The sequence below is a fragment of the Plectropomus leopardus genome, chromosome 2 (assembly GCF_008729295.1).
Source record: "Plectropomus leopardus isolate mb chromosome 2, YSFRI_Pleo_2.0, whole genome shotgun sequence".
In the NCBI taxonomy this organism is placed as follows: Eukaryota; Metazoa; Chordata; class Actinopteri; order Perciformes; family Serranidae; genus Plectropomus; species Plectropomus leopardus.
Window position 1 is genome coordinate 20,898,047 of NC_056464.1, and position 18,111 is coordinate 20,916,157.

Here is an 18,111-nt window from a genome sequence, read left to right on the forward strand (position 1 = left end):
AAGACTTAATTATTCATAAACCTGCAGACAGACTGTGTACGTGAGCAGACTGAACTTCTACTGTCTAAAGATACCAGCCTGGTATGTAAACAAAAATGTTTTTTTTTATCATGTATCATAAGGCAGAATCAGAATATGTCCTCTATAAAACATTATCTTTCTACTATCTCTTCCTCCTCACCACACCACCTCCATCCTGTTCTGCACCCAGCACACCTTGTCTGAGACACTGACCAAAAGTTAAAAAAAAAAAAAAAATGCTGTCACATAAGCTACAAGCAAATTCTGGTTATCTACAGTATTTCCAGTAAAGTAACAGAGGCTCTGTCTTGGCACATGCTGGGTACATCAAGTGGGCACATTCAGCCAGTGCCCTTCATTTATTTAGTCTTTTATCTTCATCTGCTGGCACACACAAACACACACACACACACACACACACACACACACACAGAGGGATGTGGCTCTTACTGTAGTCGACTGCAATAAATGCATGTCAGTAGCCTGCACTTCATCCAAGTTATCTTTCTGATAAGTGGCAGCTGCTGTGGTATTTACTGTAATCCTGTCTAATGGAGTGGCTGAATGGTCCTCCTTGCTGCTGCTTGATCTAAAGGGGTGCCCAGTTACTGTTTCCCAAAGCGGGGTTCAGTTTTGTGCTCAGCCTGAAGGGCTTCCAGGGCGTCCCCAGAGAAAACGAGGAGATCAGTTCCACTGTTATTCCTCCAGTACAAGATGTACAGGGAAAACAGATGAGATCATTTTTTTCTTGCAGCCACAGCATTGAATTCTGGCATGCTTGTTGTGAGATTTTCTTGTTTCTTCTGGTATACACAGTGTATGGCATGGCAATCCATGGAAATCCATTTGACCAGGTGCCTGTCTGTATGTATGAATAAATGTGATGGCCTCTGGACTGAGGGGATAAGGAATGAGCAATCATCAAGAAAGCATCTGTCCTTTTAATGTCAAATCAAAGACCGAAGTCCGGCAAAGAGTGACAGTGATTTTAATTCCTGCCTATACATCGAGAGGAGGAGGAGGAGTAATCTTGAAAGTGGAGCAGTTTAGTGGGAGAAAAGTTGTCCCACATTAAAGGAAATAGCAGCGCGTAAACGTTGCAGTGCGCATGACGCAGGTGTTTGCTGAAGAAAACTTTGGATGGCCGTGCAGTAGCGAAACTCTGCGGAAGAGGTGCACGACAGCACAGACTGGAACATCTGCGCAATGGGAACCGGTGAAGGAAGACCCAGGGTGTCGATTATTTCACCTGCCTGAACTGTTTCTGATCACATTCATATCGTATTAATACGGATGAAAGGATGAAAGGCTTCTTACTGCGCTGTGTTTTTCTCTGGGCGATGTTGCAGCGGAGCAACTCGCAGATTACTCTACCTGCCACAGGTGAGTTCACAACATGAGCTATAATACAGATATGAAACAGTGCAACTACATGGCCGAATGAAACATGAACAGTAAACAAACCAAAATACACAAATAAATGGAGAGGTTGCGATCACTTTCTTCTTCGGAGTAAGATTAGGGGAAAAATGAGTTTTTTAACGAGTCTGCAAGGCTGCAAATTATAACCTTAAGGCAAAAAACGCGTTTTCCTTTATGTTAAAAGTCACTACTTGTGCAAAAACACTGAAACTTATGGCAACGTTTTCATAAAAGTTATACAGTAAGCATTGTTGCCTATTAATAAATAGTCAAAGCTCACCACGCCACGGGGTGGCAAATGCTGGTTAACGATCACTGACATTTAATATGTAGCAACAGGCCAAGATCATTTTCACTGGCAGTCTGGTTTGAACAAGTTAACACATGGACAGTGTTGTCCCAGAGACATATTGTTGGGTGATTCGTTGCATAACAATGTGTGTCATTACTTTGAAATCAGGACATGTGATGGGGGTGTCTTTTTATATGGTCACATTTTATGATCTTATAATATAATGGTCTATGATGATCATAATGGCTGTAAATAATCACTGTTATTGGCTACAAATTGAAAAGTGGCTGTAAGTAAACCCACAGTTTTATTTCTATTTATTTGATCACTTATATTTACTCATGTAGCTCACAGCACTTCAGTACAGCTTTAGAAGTGCCTTAGTTAACCCACTTCATGTATTAACTTTATGCTTTTTTTCTCCACTAAATTGTGTGACATTGTACTTTTTGCTCCACTACATTTATCTGACAGCCTTGGAATCAAAACACATGATCAGCTTGTAAAATATCATGCAGCGTTCTTAATTAAACCACTAAGTAGCTACCTTCAACTAACATTAAAATCCTACTCATACATTAATGCATAATTCAACTATAAAGTGCACTGTAGTATAACACTCACAGGGGACTTTTTTCTGCATCAACGATGACTTTTATTTCTGAAGCTTTAGGTACATTTCACTGATATTAGTTCTATGCTTTTAATTGTATTGCCACTATTACTTAAGAGGAGGATTTGTATACTTCGTCTACCACTGCAGGTGATGTCAGATTTTAGGTTTAAACTGGAAAAGAAGCCAGCTGGCTCAACTGGACTGAAGTTGTTTTTGTAACTTCCTATGGAACAAATTATCAGGGCGTATTCACTGACACAAGCTATGGAAAATGTCGTCTTGTCCAAATTACGACACCACTGTAGATATTGTGGCCAAATTGGACCTAAACCAGTTTATAGAAACATATGCAAGTGAACAGTGAGTCCATCAGCACTGGTCCACCCTAAAACATTCTCAGCTGTATGGGACTGGCTGAATTAATGTCAAAAGGGTACTCCAGCAATTTATTAAAGCATTTCCATAAAGTTGAGAGACTTGCAACAGATTATTTAAAGAGAAGGGTCAAAATCTGAAGATGCTGACATACCCTTTTTTGACCTTTATTTAACAAAGGACTGTGTTTGACCCTCCCTGTCTGATAAACACCTTCATTATTCTAACTCCATGACACCAGTTCATAACACCCAGTTTCTGTTATAATTTTGTGAGCCCAAGCTAAGATAACCCTGATGACATCACTGTGACATCATCAGGGTTATTTTCTCAGACTTGAAAAAGCTCTAGCAGAGCCACAAAAGACATTATATTGGTTTTAAAAGCATGTAGTACTCCCCTTGACTAAGGAACACGTCTTTATTTGTGAAACTGGTAGAATGCCCCTTTAAATGTAAAACAGATTGTTGGGTTTACACTTTAAATGTTTGGATGAAACAAACAGGAAGTAGTGTTTGAATTAATGAATTAATATTCTCTTGGATGGTGAGTTTTAAGATGGGAGCAAAGACTTTGGTCTTTTCCATCTTAAGTCCAAACTTTTTTATCGCAGAGCATACAAATCACTTTGCTCACGTTCTCACTCTTATTTTTTTGTTTGGTTTAAAACCAAAGAATTGCCAAATAGCTGCATTCGCATTCTTGCTATCTTTTCAGCTTGACTTCAGGCTACATTTGTTGCACAGCGTCAGATGTATGCTAGCATGTTGTTCCTTTATTTAAGTACGCTACAATAACTGAATGTTTCACAAAATGTATAACTGCCTTTGCATAAATTAATATCTTTATGTTATTGTGGACACATGAGGACCATAATCGTGGCCAACCAATATCCTGTTGAAAGACAATCTCGTCATATTGCCCAAGCCTATGATCAACGGAACCAGACTGGTAGTTTTCTCCTGTTTCCAGTCTTTATGCTAAGCTAAGCTAACCGGCTGCTGGCCCTACAGTTTTAAATTTAGCGTACAGACTGAGAGTGTTATCAATTGACTCATCTAACTCTCAGCAAAAAAGCAAATAATCATAGTTGTGAGAGGTCTGATGGTAGAATAGGAAGAGATCAGAGAGAAAAAAAACAGTGCAGATCCAAGCATTAATAAAAATAAATGTTCCATATTATCTCAGTAATACCCGTAAGCTGTTTATTGTTAGTGTTTTATTCTTCTCAAGAAGCAGACAGTCCATTACTGTGTTTTCTAAGGACAAGAGGAGCTTTGTTCCTAATGTTGACTTTGACATAGAGGAAGCTGAGGTACTTTCAGGTGGCCAAAGCTAATTAAAAGTAAATATCTTTGTCTTACTGTATTTGCTTAAGTTAGAGATCCCCCCCCCCAAAAAAAGCACACAAGGAATGTGTGGAATTTTTAATAATTTGCGGCTTCCCTTTTCTGCAGGAAATCTGTAAAAGTTCAAAATGCAGCAGAGCAACATACAGTTTATGTTTAAACTGTTTTAAATCGCTAAGAGTTTAGAAGTGGCCTGCGTTGATTTTGATCCAACGCGGACTGAATAGTCTGCCATCTGTCTGTTTGATGTCAGCGTGTGTTGTTACTGCAGTCAGTACACTTCACAGGAAGCATTAACATATTTTTTGTTCATCTGTGCAGCTCTGCAGTGTGGCATATGGCCTTGGCACAGCATAAAACCAATTAAGTGACAGACAACATCCTCAAGTCTCTCAAACACAAATACATATTCACATGTATTTTTCCTCTGAGCAATCAGCAATTCCTCTGCATCTCCATCAGCAACTCTAATCCAACCATCTCCCTTCATCTTTCTGTCTCATTCCGTTCTTTCTTTCAGCTTTTCTCCTTTACCACCATGTGAGTGTCCACAGAGGTTTCCCGGCTTTCCCTTGCAGCATCTCTTCTCTTGTACTTATCTGTGTTTCATTAAGACGCTGGCTGACACCTCTTTCCCTGATTGTGCTTTTCTCCTTCATTTCCTCCCTGCCTGCTTATTTTCCTGCTGCTTTATTTTCTGCCTCCCTATAAAAGTTTAATGATTATGGACCACTGCTGCAATAAAATAATGGGTGTGTTCTGTGGAGGAGCTGCAAATGGAAAAGACAGAGCAGTGTAAATGATATGGAAGAAGTGAGGCAATAAAGCATGTGTACATTATGCTGGGGGCAACTAGCAATGGCCATTTGTGTTGAATTCATTTTCATATAGTAAACTCGTTTAATCTGATTCGCAATCCATATTATTCTAAGAACAAAATGTCAGTGAATTTGTTTTTTATAACAGGTGATGGTATATGGAGCGGCAAAACTTTGGTATCAGCCAATATTCACCTTAGTAAATGCCATCCGCCTATTTGCAAAAAAGATGACATTCACCAATGGCAGTGGCCAATATATATATTATATATATACGAATTGGTCCAGATATATAATATTTCTGTTTTGTTGCATCAGTTTTGTGCATGCTAAAAAGCAGGTCTCAGGACTAACAGGACACCCTCAGGACAAAGGGACATAGTAAACCTACCATCAGCTTACACATCAGGGAACATACACCATATTTTTTTCCCTGAAAATGCTACAATATATTGTAAACAACAAGTCTGTGTTGACGTTGGCAGGAGGAGAGCTTGTTAGCTGTTAGCAGCTGGCTAACAGCTAAGTGAGGTTGCACTGAGTTATATTAACATAAGTTCAAGGGCTTTTTAGTAAAAATTAGTATTGGGTGAAGGTACATAGGTATAATGTTATCATAATGTGTCCATGTGTAATCTTGAAACATTTAAACATTTAGTTTTTAGAGAGAAACTCACTAAATACAGCTATTCGAATTTTGTTGATGTTTTCTCAGCAATATAAAATAGATTCTAGAGAGGGAATTAAGATATACTGTATATATTATATATTGTTAAAAAAAAACTTCTGAAGCAGGAAAAAGTTTTTCCATTATAAGGTTATGTGAAAGGTTGTTTCATAAATTTGTATGATTTATGTATATATTTATTTGTGCTCATTCAAAAGTGGTGTAATGAAGGGCTAAATGACTTCAAAACAGTTTAGTATTCTTTATAATGAAGATTTGTTTCCTTGGTAAAAAAAGAAGGAAGAATGAATAACAACAAAAACAAAATAAACAACAACGACCCTAATTTCATAAACTACTGGCACCAAATGCACCAAAAGTCACATGCAGTGAGCAGGACTATTAGAGAACACTCTGTGGTTTCCGGCAGGAACAGATCAGTGAGTCACCAGACGTACTGATCCACACGTTACTGATGCACAGGATGGTGCTTGCAGGTAAAACTGACTCTCGTCATTGAAAATTATTCCACTTAAACGACTTCTTGACGACAAAGTGGAGCACAATTGCTTCTGAGAAATGATGAAAGGTGAAAATGGGAAACCAATATGTATTCATTCAAGTAGAGAGACCCCAGTATAATGTGCTCTCTCTTTTTTTTATCTACAATGTAAATCTCAGTCCGGTTTCACAAGACAAATTAATTAACCCATTCTCTTTATTCCTTGCTGATGATTTTAAATATCCTGTGGCTCCATCTAAAGCTCCTCAATGCAATATTTTTCTGACATGTTTTGATAAACTTTGAGCAGATTGTTCTCATAATTGCAGCATTATGCATGACACAAGACACCTCACATACCTGTTATTGCCTTTCATTCTTTATATTAATGCTTCCCTAAGGACCGCAGTGGCATCTGTGACATTAATAAGATCAGTCTTGCCTAGGATGCTGTAAATCAGCGGCCCTTTTGTTTTATGGCCGAGATATTAATATAGTCATGATGGAATGATTTGTCACTGCCAAAAAATTCTTTTCTCTCTGAGCACAGGCACCTAATAAATCCCCATGTTTTATGAAAATGTCATGTTAACATTAATTAAAATCGTACCTGCCTGTGCATTGATCCAGTGTCTCAAAAAGGGGGGAAATTAAAGCTTTACTTTGAAGCAGCTGTTAATAGCATATTATGTATCAAATTACATTTTTGCATAAACAAAAAATTATACAAAAAGTGTTCACTTGCACTGTTGCTCTCGTCAGGTTTCAGTCCTGGTAGTGAGCAGTACCAAAAGCTCCAAAAGTAGTTGCTCAAGCACTGTTTGTATGTTTTCCTTTGAAAGTAGTGCCCCAAAATTTGGATGTGTCCTACGTAATCATGTGCCAGTAATATGTGTATAACCCACATATTTGGGAAGGTTGCAATTTCATGATTGATGTGCTGACTGGAGTATAAAGAAAGCTGTCCTGTAAGCAGGCAGGTTGGGGTGGTAGATGGCTCACAAAACACAAGACTTTCCCACAGGAGACCAGTGTTAAGAACCGTGTAAACCTTGAGTCATTTTAAGGTATGGTAGGTAAGGTAGATAAAAATCAATATGGCTGTTAGGCTGCTGTACGTCTCTACTGGGCTTATTCTATGGGCTTCACAATGCAGGTAATTTCATACAGAATAAATTGAGTTTGGCTGGCTTCATGACCCACTGAGCAATAAACAGTGCCCCACCTCCAACACTGTGTCAGTTCTCTTTATGGTTTGAATGGTTTGAAAAGTGGTAACTAGTAAACCTGTCAATCAAAACAAGTATGACCCACGTTGTAAAATGACCTTTCTGTTTTTCCTCTTGCACAGAGTTAAACTGCTGTGAAGGGGACATCCTCCTTCTGCTAGACTCTTCAGGAAGTGTAGCAAACTATGAGTTCGTACAACTATTGCACTTTGCCACCGAGCTGCTTCAACCCTTCTCAATAGGCCGTGGGCACGTAAGAGTCGCACTGCTGCAGGTGGGCACAGACCCGCACCTGGAGTTCGGCCTGGACGTCCACACCAATCAAGCAAGTCTGCAGAGAGCTATGCGAAGTGTCAGGCAGCTGCAGGGAGACACCAACACCGAGGCGGCGCTTGCGGTGGCCCTGAAGCTTCTGACAGAGACGAATGAGAACGTGCCAAAGGTTCTGCTGTGGCTGACTGACGGCGTGGAGCCTGGAAACGTGGACAAGCTGATGACTGAGCTAAAGGAACGGGGAGTTTCTGTGTTAGCTGTTTCTACAGTACATGGCAACTACCAGGTGTTACAGCGAGCAGTGACACCTCCACTGGAGTCTCACCTCTACTCTGTGGACATAGAGAACATCGACATCATCACGGACGACCTGAGAGAGGCCATTATCAGTATGTGTGTGTTTGACGTACTAGCTTTGGCACAGCAGAAGCAGTATAGTACAAATACAGTATACATACATCTAGTTTTACATTTTATCTCCCTTTGCATCTCCCCTCTCTCTTTCCTCTCATCTCATCTACAGAAATTATCCGTGCAGAACGGCTGCGTGTTGTTCACTTGACTTCCCACAGTGCTGTGCTGCAGTGGCGCCCTGTTCTGAGTAAAGACAGCGGCTACTATGAGCTCTCGTACAGCTCAGTGCACGAAACGGACAGTAAAACTAGACGCGTTCTCCCAGGAGACTCCAGCTGGGTGGAGCTGACCAACTTGCAGCCTGATACCAGCTACACAGCTACCCTCCGCCCAGAGTCCAACCAGAGGCTGTATGACACGCTCTCTGTTGACTTCACCACACTTCCTGGTGAGAGGATTCAAAAAGGGATTTCCCCTTTTGAATATATGAGTTTTAATTATCCTGTATTGCACTCAAAACACATACTTGAAGGGAAAAGGGGAACAAATTCATTTAGTTTGTTTTAATGTTAGTATTTAATCATTTTGCACCATCTCCCCAAGCATATAGGGTTTTCTCAGTTGTCATAGAATTGTAGATGTTTGAATCTCCATTTTTCGGACAGAAATATATCAAAAATCTGAAGATACGGTCATTCAGCAGGCTGAGCACACATCAAAGAGGGTTGTGGTTTGTTTCTAGACATAAGATATGCCATTAGAAAGCCTTTTACTGCATTTTTTCCCTTTTCCTGTCTGGCATTTAAAGTTTGTATCAAAGGGAATCTAAGGTATTAGTGTTTTTGTGTCTAAGTGATTGATGGAGGCAACAATTTTTAAAAATGGTCCAGTATTAAAAGAGGGCATTGCAGCAGGGGAAACTTGCCGGCAAACTAATTCCTGTGGGCAATTTTGCACCATTAATTTACATCCATTAAAAGCACTAGTTTTTGCCACCGACAGGCTCAGATTGTTATTAATGTCTGACAACATTATGCAAAAGACCCTACAGAGAAATTCAACCTTTTTCCTTACCTTTTGCTGATCTGTTTGTTATTGTGACCAAGTCTCACTCAGGGAGAAGTCTTGTTCTGCAAACTTGCAAGAGGTGACCTGCTGCGGGAAAAACAACAATGGAAACATTAGTGAGAGATGGAGTCAGGAGGGCCGGGAAAAGTTCGTTGTGTTTAAGTACAGAAAGCACAGCTTATTTTCATCTGAAAGAGTTTCAATGTCATGGCAGAGGATTCAGCTGATTTCAGCAACAGCCTAACATTCCAGTTTAGCAAGACTCGGTTACACCAGCAAACTTTTTAAAACTTTGTTTAAAAAATTGGCGAATAAATCTACTTTGTACCTTGTTCCTTGTAATAACAATCTGAGCCTGCTGGTGGCAAAGATAAGCACTTCTAATTGATTATATTGCAGCCTTTTGTTCAATACTGGACTAAATTTAAAAATTGTTGTCTCCATTAGTCACTTAAACACAAAACACTTTAATTGTCATATAATCTTACTTGTCTAATAGGCACACACTAAATTTAGACCTAAATCCATTATAACTAACCTTATGTTGTCAGCATCTTGTCTTTTCTCTGCCTCTGCTCCCCGCAGATGTTTTAAGCCCAGCAGTGGTCTCCGTGTCAGACTCTGGCCCTCGTCAGATCCGTGTGAGCTGGGGTCCCCTGCAGCCAATTCGAGTCCAGAGATATACTGTGGAGTATGGAGCTTTTCCAAGTGGACGCGTCCGCACCGTGACATTACAGAGTCAGCAGAACTCCACCTTACTGAGTGGCCTGGAGCCGGGCACTCAGTATGTGGTCACAGTCAGCGCTCTGCATGTGAACGGAAAAGAAAGAGCCATGTCTGTGAGAGCATGCACCCAAGATGGTATGTTTTCAGTTTGAGGTTTGTGCTCCATGTTTTTTATGTCTGTGTGCACAAGTTTGTGTCTTTCAGTTGTTTTTCCTTCCAGATAATTTGGTTGTCTTCAGTTAAAAGCATGTTTATTTCTCTTTGTCACAAGTTGACCTTTACAGTCCATTTGTGATTTATTTTTACTTTTTAATGCTGCATTGGCTTCATTTGACCAACCTATTTAAATCTTTCCCTCGCTTTCCTCTATGTTTTTTTCTCTTCAGCAGCTCTGCCAGCCCTGACTGACCTTAAGCTGACCGCAGTGGACCATCAGGAGGTGCAGGTAGCGTGGAAGGGCCATCAGGAAGGTTTGAAAGGCTACTGGCTGAGCTGGGAGAGAGAAAGCTCCCACAGCTCCTCCTCAAAGCCCTCCATCTCCTCCATCTACCTGCCCCCTGACTCTCGTTCAACACGTCTCACGCACCTTGCACCAAGCAGCAGAGTGTGTGTGTCCCCAATCTACAGCTCAGGCCGAGGAGACGGGTTATGCTGCACTGCGGAGACATACGCAGGTTGGCTGATTATTATTATCTGCTGTTTTTCCTTAATTCCAGCAATTGTGTAATTTTCCATTTGTCTTTTTTCTCTGATAGATTCCAGGCAGTCAGGTTAACAACCAGCGTCGGCAGCAATCAGGCAGCAGGAGCTAAAAAGTGGGTGAAATTGAACATTTTGAGGGCTGGATGCACTTGATAACTTGTGCAGAACTGAATATTATTATGAATATTATAATTCTAAGTTAAAATGTTCATCTTGAAATGAATTACATTGACAGAAAAGGCTTTATCACATAACCCCAGCCCTCTGTCCTCGAAATGGCTGAGACAAATCAGGCGTAATTATTAATTTTTATCAGCAACTTTGCAGGAATGCTGCCCACCACAGCACCAAACATTTGTTTCAACATATCAGTCAGGAGCATAAACAGCTGCAGGGTATGCTGGAAGGCAGCATTTAGTTTGTGCAAGGAATTATTGTTATTGGAAATTATTATTTATTACTATTGTTAACTGTAATGTCAGCGTCCTCTTAAATTGTACTGTTACATAATTACAGGTGTATTTATTTGAAAATATATTAAAATGTTCTCTTTTCTTTGCAAGTATAGAGTGCTCTAGGAGTGAGCCCTAAAATTTGGAAATTAGTTAACATTCCAGCAACTCCAGATACCTTGTCTAAAAGTCATGCCCCACTTGTGAATTTTGAAGTTTTAACGTGTCTTAAAAAGGCAACTGCTTAGAAGTGGCTAAATGAGATAACAGAACATCATCATACCGAACACGTCTTTTCCGCCTTGTTATGGTAGGGATGTTAAGTCATGTGACTGAGGTGTAGTTCTTTTATTGCCTTACGTTAAACGTTAGATTTTTACTTTTGGCGACTGTACTTACACTTCAAAAATTATAAAGTGGTGTTTATTAGTGAAGATTATCTCGCTGAACAAAATGTGGAAGTATCGCAAAAGTTTGTTTGACACAGAGCTAAAATCCCACTGGCTTTTTGATGAGGGAACCAGGGCAACGCTTTACCTCCACGTCAGCTTACAGAGCAGTTTCCCCCTGGACAACTCTATTATCCTGCTCTATATTTTCCCTCCTTGCGATCCTAATGTCAGAGTAGAATTACTGGCATCATCCGTCACTACTTTTAAGTCCTACAGCAGTAAATATTATATTTTCTGGGAGAAGGCTTAGATCAGTTGAGAACGTGAGTATAGTTTAAATGGAGTTTGGGTTATAATTCCTTAAAAAAATAAGCATGAGGAAAATTACATATTATATTCACAAATATGTAAGGAATTGTAGAGCTAAAGCTATGCAATAAAAAATACAAGTCCCCTGATAAACTGCAACCTGAAAAGCTGAACTACACAATTACATTTCGTTTTCTTTTCATTTAAAATGAAGAAAAAGAGACGATGTGATATAAGCATCGATTCAGAGGTCTGGAACTACAAAACTACAAGTCCCCTTAACCCTCAAACCTTTTCACTGCACAATGTTTTGATTTTAATGTTGTCTTTCACAGATGTAATTATTTTTATTCCAATACCAGTTTTCACAGGAATGTTAAATGAACTCATCTAAAATATGAGCCTGAGGCTGAAGAAGCTGAATGCCAAGTTAGAGAGCTACGACCTTGCGTGTTAATGTTTTTCTCAGATTAGCAGAGTGCTTGCTCTGAATGATGCTTCATCTTTTGAAACTTATAGAAGGTTCTCATTTATCTTGACATAAAGACATTGTTACTACACATAGCAATTTAGTGCCAAGTGATTTTCAAAAATCCATGCAGGGGCTGCAGGCAACAAACCATCGTAGTGATGCATGCTGGCAAATATTTTAGAATATTTTTATTATCTATGATCAAAATTCTTATTGTTAGCCACCATTGTGCTCATAAAGAACATAACAAATGTTCTGATTTTGAAGCTGGTCATTAATGAGTCAAAAAAAGGCTTTGTTTTTTTTCCTGAATAGAAAATTTCATCAACTTTTCTCTTAGTTTCACTCAGTAACATTAGGCAGTTGCCTCACCTGCCATGCTGGCAGCTCACAGTAAAATCAGACAGGTGTGTTTCTGTGTCACTGTCAGTGATAAAACGCAGAGTGGTTGGTGGTTTAAGAGAGGATATTTGTGTTTTATGTGATTAGCTCTTCAGACAAGCGTTAATCTCTTACTGTATCTGCATCCTGTTTGTGCACTTTCTATACAGCGCTCAAGTATTAAATGCTGATAGTGAATGTGTACTGTGAATATATATATTTTTTATTATTCATATTATATTTAACTTTATATGCTACTGAATTTGTGGCCAGATTTGTCTGGTAAAATGTTTTCTGGGCAAATTTATATTTTAAAAAAATGATAAAGAAGATTTATATAAAGATGTTTGCACAGTGTCCATACACATTGGATTTTTCTCCAGTTGAAAGGGAATAAAAAAAACAGTATATGAAATGTTTTGTCCTCTTTAATTGATTGCTTATGGGGACATCTAGTGGCTGTTGGCTGCAGTCACAAATTACCAATTGAGTAAAAGGTGAACATCATGGCTTCCTGTCATGTAACATAAATAACTCTCTCATCATGATTAAAGTTTATTTTCCGTCATATTTTATTACTTCACTTGGACACAAATACATGAAACAAATTTAACCTGTTCAGATAGCATTTAACAAATAGGACTAAAAAACACTTTGTTTAAAAGGATTTTACAATTAAAATTAAAGTACTCACTGATCTAATATGTTTAATGGAATATATATTATAAAGGTAATGGTTTATTAAATATTAATGCAGCAATATTAATAAACGTTTGGGAAAAACCTACCTCAGCTGCTATTTAAGGTACTCTAAACTACTAAATGTCATGCACACCTAACCTAAATTGTTCATTATTATATCACTATAAGATTAAAGGAAGTAACACAGTCACCAGAAGAAAAAGTTGACATTGTATGTTTCAGCAAACCACGCATACCTTACATTTATACATTTTTATACAAATCATATCGACATTTCCAAATTGACTTAGTATATGAGCTGACTTTGTTATTGGGTAAAGAGGATGGTGGATGGCATGACACTAAGGCAGCAGACCGCAGTTTGAGACCAAAAATTATCAAAAAACGGTTGTTTTTCAGTGAGCCATTGCTGCATTTTTTGTGTCTTTTTAGCCACCAAGCGTGGCTGTTTTTTAGTAACCAATCTCTGTGTTTCCTACTGGGTATAGTGCCATGAAAGTGGTTGCTTTTTACCAAACAATTGCTGTGTTTCTAATCGGGATCGTGCCATCAAAACAAACCATTCAGTGCAGTTGCACCACAAATCAGTTTTATTTAGGACACCCAATAGGTCAGCAGCAGCCCTGCAAAACATGAATTTTTCCAAACTATAACCTGTTTTTTCTTTTGTGTGTGTGCGTGTGTGTGTGTGTGTGTGTGTGTGTGTAAACCTAACTACCCATTCACCAGGTTGTTTAAAATATATAGTGGTTTTTGAGAAACACAATGGCAACATCTATTCTGGCAATGGAGTCGAATTGGTATATTGTCGTTGGATATTCTGTTTATTCGTCTGTATTGTTTACCTTCAGCACCTTCACAACACTAACATCCATGCATTGCTGTTATGACTGAGTTTACTGATCTGCACACCCACTTTTTTAAATTTATTTTAGTTTAAATAATTTATGTTAAGTTCATTTGCTGAAAACCCACACTCAGGCAAGAACATGCATGCACACAAACAAAAGAGCTTCATTTTCCCAGAGGACGATAGTGAAACGAATCGAGTTGCAAAGGAAAGCACATTTTTATTCAGGGAAGCTGATTAATCTCCTGTGTTTCATTAACATGCACCTCCAGCTCCCTGAGGCATCAAACATTGTGCTGCATTTGTGTTGTGTCTTACCAGACGGCAGCACAAAGACACCTTTGCTGTCAGATTTTTGGTCATGATGAGACACACAGGATCATCTCTCTCATTGGCCCCAGGAGGGAGTGTCTTTGGTTAGCTGAATGCACCTGCAAAGATCAAGAAGCACAAGTGGGGTGAATATACTGGTTGCATAACCTGTTGGTAGCATGCTGGAGGATGAAAGATGAATTATATTAATCTGCCATAAATTAAATGAAGATGGATCGTGCTTTAAGACTTTATTTTGGCTGTTAAAACTTTATAGACAACGTTGTTAAGACGATGGCAACAGCAAACGACCCGATGATGGAGGATGGAGACACAGAGCTTGTGGGGATGGGACTTCGTGTCTCTGTGTCCCCTGCGCAAACTGCTTTTTACATCCTTCTGGTGATGCTGGGCATCCTGGGTAACGCCACTGTCGTTGGGGTGATTGGTAAGAGTGTGATAATGGACCGTGGTGGGGGACGTAACTCGGACATCATTATCATGAACATGGCACTGTCTAACCTGCTGGTGTCTGTGATGAGAAACACACTGCTCGTCATCTCAGACATGGGACTCGAGGTATGTGGTCTTTCAGATCAACACTTTTAAAGATTGCCAGTGAGTCAGCGTTTAGTTAGATCTAAGGGTGTTTCAATAAATAGGTTTTGTCTGGGAAGTTTGTGTCTGCCACAACAAAGTTACAGAAGCTGAGATGTTAAGTAGATTTGAGGTGAATTAGATGTCAGTTAAGTTGATGAAAGAGACATCTTTCTGTATTTAGGAGAGAAGTGTGAGAACATCATATTAGTCCAAAAAAGTTCCAAATTTATGAACATGCACCTTTCTCTCCCGTTCATAGCTATACTCATCTAAAGAGTGGTGTCAATTCCTCATGGGTGTCTGGGTGTGGCTGCGATCGGTCAATGTGTGGTCTACGCTATTCCTCAGTGCGTTCCACCTCCAGACACTGCGGCGTGTGGCTCCTACTATTGGGAGCATTCACGGGCCCCGGGGCCTTCCTAAGACGTTGCTGCTGAGTCTGGCCCTCATCTGGCTCCTCAACTTTATTTACTCCATTCCTGCTCATATCTTTTCCACTAATGGGGACACTAACAGCACGGAGGTGAGAGCTGGCTGCAGCACCTGTGATTTGACATATTTCAGCCTTTATGTATAAATCATGTAAGCATTACATCACAACTCTTTGTATTAGAAATATGCATTTTTTTTTTTATTCTTTTTGAGGCTGGTGTTCAATCATTTCTTTATTCAATGAAAATTATCAGTTTTTAAACATGCTTTAACTGTGTAATCCATCATAGTAAACATAAAATTTGCATTTGTTTTTGTTAAAGTTACATTATCAAATAGACTGTAAAATATATAACCGACGTCACCGATTGGTTTTTGGACTCCCCTTTTAAAGCCTCAGGTTTAGTTTCTTGACTGTCGCCATCTTGGATTTTTGGAGCCAGAAGTGAGCTTTAGCTGCTAGCTTTATTAGCATGGTTCATTGAGAGCTAATGCTATTTTTTTTGGTAGTGAAAAACAGGCTTAAAACCATTAAGAAAAAACGCACTTATTGGAAAAACGGAATATCTGATATATCTTTTAGAACAACTGAACACTGAACAAGAACTGAAAACACTCTTAAATAGCAAATAGTTAAGCGTATACTCTGTGAATCTGGGGTTACTGCGTACCAACGTGACCTAACCAACACTGTCACCATGGTAGCAACTTGTCAGTGGACGGCATTGAATTAACTTCAGGCCCTAATAAAACTTAAAGGAGGAATGAGTTATGTAAATGAGTGTCATGAATGTTGAAATTCGCTACAAAAACCAAAACCACATTTTTTTCTTCTTGTTCTTTGTACCAGGTTGTAGGGTAGGCCCACATGTTTATTTCTGCTGTAAAGTTGTATTTTACCATGGGGCTCTATGGGGATTTACTCACTTCTGAAACCGGCCTAAAATGGACATTTGATGAATTTCGGTTTTTGGCACTTCCACACTGGCTTCATTTTTCAGCTCCAGAGGCTGTTGCTTGGTAAATTTGTTACACTGTAAAAGTGAAATGGTCCTTTAGAGTTCAGAAAAATGTTTTGTGGTAAGGAAATAAAATGTAAAATCCATAAAACAAACATTTAATTTGGAAAAAATGTGGTTACACTGGGTTGTACATACTCATATGTGACGGTCTATCATCCCTGCAAGAAGTGCTGAATTTACACTAAGACAGGTTTTTATAATCAAATGTGTTAGTTTCCTATAATAGATCTGTGTGTGGATCTATTTGTTTCTTATCTGCCAACTGCTTTGGACTCTGGGAAGTGTTGTCTTTTTTCAGTTTATTTTGTTTGCTTATTTTCTAATAATACCAGGGGAATTCAAGCTTTTTGCAGTGTCAGTTTCTCTCTTGACAAGCTGTGCAGACAGTACTGAAATAATGAAGACCAGCAATACACAATGGCATTCACTTAGTCTGAAGTGAGAGACCTGCATTTGAGTTTAAACAGTTCAGCAATAAAATATCTGTGACTACATATCCCCTGGTCTCTGGAGAGGATTCCTCTCCTGAAGTTGCTGACTGTGTATGTTCCATCCTCTCTCCTCCATCCCTCTACTCTCAGACCCTGATGCTGGTGAGCAGCACGACGCGCCCCCTGCTGGGCTGCGTCTGGAACTTTCCCTCCATCTACAGTGGCCTGGCCTATGCAACCACATCGATGGTGATCCATGAAACAATTCCCATAATACTAATGGCCTTTACCAACCTGTGCTCCCTCTATACACTCTACACCCACAGCAGGATGCGGAGTTCAGTGCAAGATGCACCTGTCATAAAACGGGTGCCTGCTGAGAGACGAGCAGCCAAGGTGAGGAAGAGGAGGGTGTAAAAGGGAAGCTTTGTTGTTGTGAAGCTATCATGTAGATAATGTACACGGCTTTATTTAAATGAATAAGTTAAAATGTTTCAACTAAAGCAGACCTGATCATGCATTTATGAAACACAAACTTGTGCGTCAGTCAAATTTTTATTGGGGTCAAAGTGAACAGAAGTTTCACTGTCCTGATTCTTTGTGTTGTGTGTTTCTCCAGGTGATCCTCGCTCTCATAATGCTCTTCATTGCATCCTGGGGAACCAGCATTATCTCTGTCAACTATTTTAACTACAACCGCGGCTCTTCAGCCGAGTTTCTTCTGGTCATTGCTCGTTTTGCCAACATTATCTTCATTGCCATGTCACCTGCTGTCCTGGCAATTGGCCACCGGCGGCTGCGTGCTTTCATCAAGTCTACGCTCTCCCACTGACAGAGCCCCTGTGCAGCTCACACAGTTCTGCTTATCATAAACTTTTACTTGCATCAACTTCCCTTACAAACATTAAAACAAGGTTCATGGTTATAAGTTTGAATATGTGATGTTACCCCTTGTAAACACACATGTGTGTTACTGGAGTTGGACTGATGGACTCAATGGAAAGGCAAAGTGCTATAACTTAATTACGGTCACAAGAATTTATGCTACATGACATACCATGTCTCAGTTTGACTTGAATTAAATGGCTTGAAATAATACTTGACAACAATTCTGTCCAGAGGAAACATGCCATATGGTGCCTCTGGAGTCAAATGGATGATGCTTCAGTGCTTATTTGGGTATGAATTTTACAGCATTCCGACACATTTTCATGAACACAATTTTGAAACATTTCAATAACTTTTCACAACCAAAAATAAGGATGAAAAAAATCCTTGCCCCACTTGCACAGTGTTTTTCAAACATATCAGATTCAATTTCCATTCAACCATAATTCCAGCT

At 39.4% G+C, this 18,111-nt stretch overlaps 2 protein-coding genes across 3 annotated transcripts; both read left to right on the top strand.

Moving 5' to 3' along the window:
* The first annotated feature begins 1,158 nt into the window (after nucleotides 1-1,158).
* Nucleotides 1,159-12,835, top strand: LOC121949124 (von Willebrand factor A domain-containing protein 1-like). 2 transcript variants are annotated; one of them, XM_042494734.1, is made up of 6 exons: nucleotides 1,159-1,404; nucleotides 7,414-7,953; nucleotides 8,088-8,366; nucleotides 9,572-9,847; nucleotides 10,099-10,386; nucleotides 10,468-12,835. In XM_042494734.1, exons 1-6 carry the CDS (start codon nucleotides 1,323-1,325, stop codon nucleotides 10,485-10,487), a joined length of 1,485 nt encoding a protein of 494 aa, XP_042350668.1. In that variant the 5' UTR covers nucleotides 1,159-1,322; the 3' UTR covers nucleotides 10,488-12,835. The 2 variants fall into 2 exon arrangements, with proteins under 2 accessions (XP_042350668.1, XP_042350677.1); XM_042494743.1 differs by having other exon boundaries at nucleotides 10,102-10,386.
* Nucleotides 12,836-14,626: 1,791 nt separating this feature from the next.
* Nucleotides 14,627-17,601, top strand: LOC121956463 (olfactory receptor class A-like protein 4). The gene is made up of 4 exons (XM_042504697.1): nucleotides 14,627-14,863; nucleotides 15,144-15,407; nucleotides 16,920-17,165; nucleotides 17,389-17,601. Exons 1-4 carry the CDS (start codon nucleotides 14,633-14,635, stop codon nucleotides 17,599-17,601), a joined length of 954 nt encoding a protein of 317 aa, XP_042360631.1. The 5' UTR covers nucleotides 14,627-14,632.
* The last annotated feature ends 510 nt before the right edge of the window (nucleotides 17,602-18,111 follow it).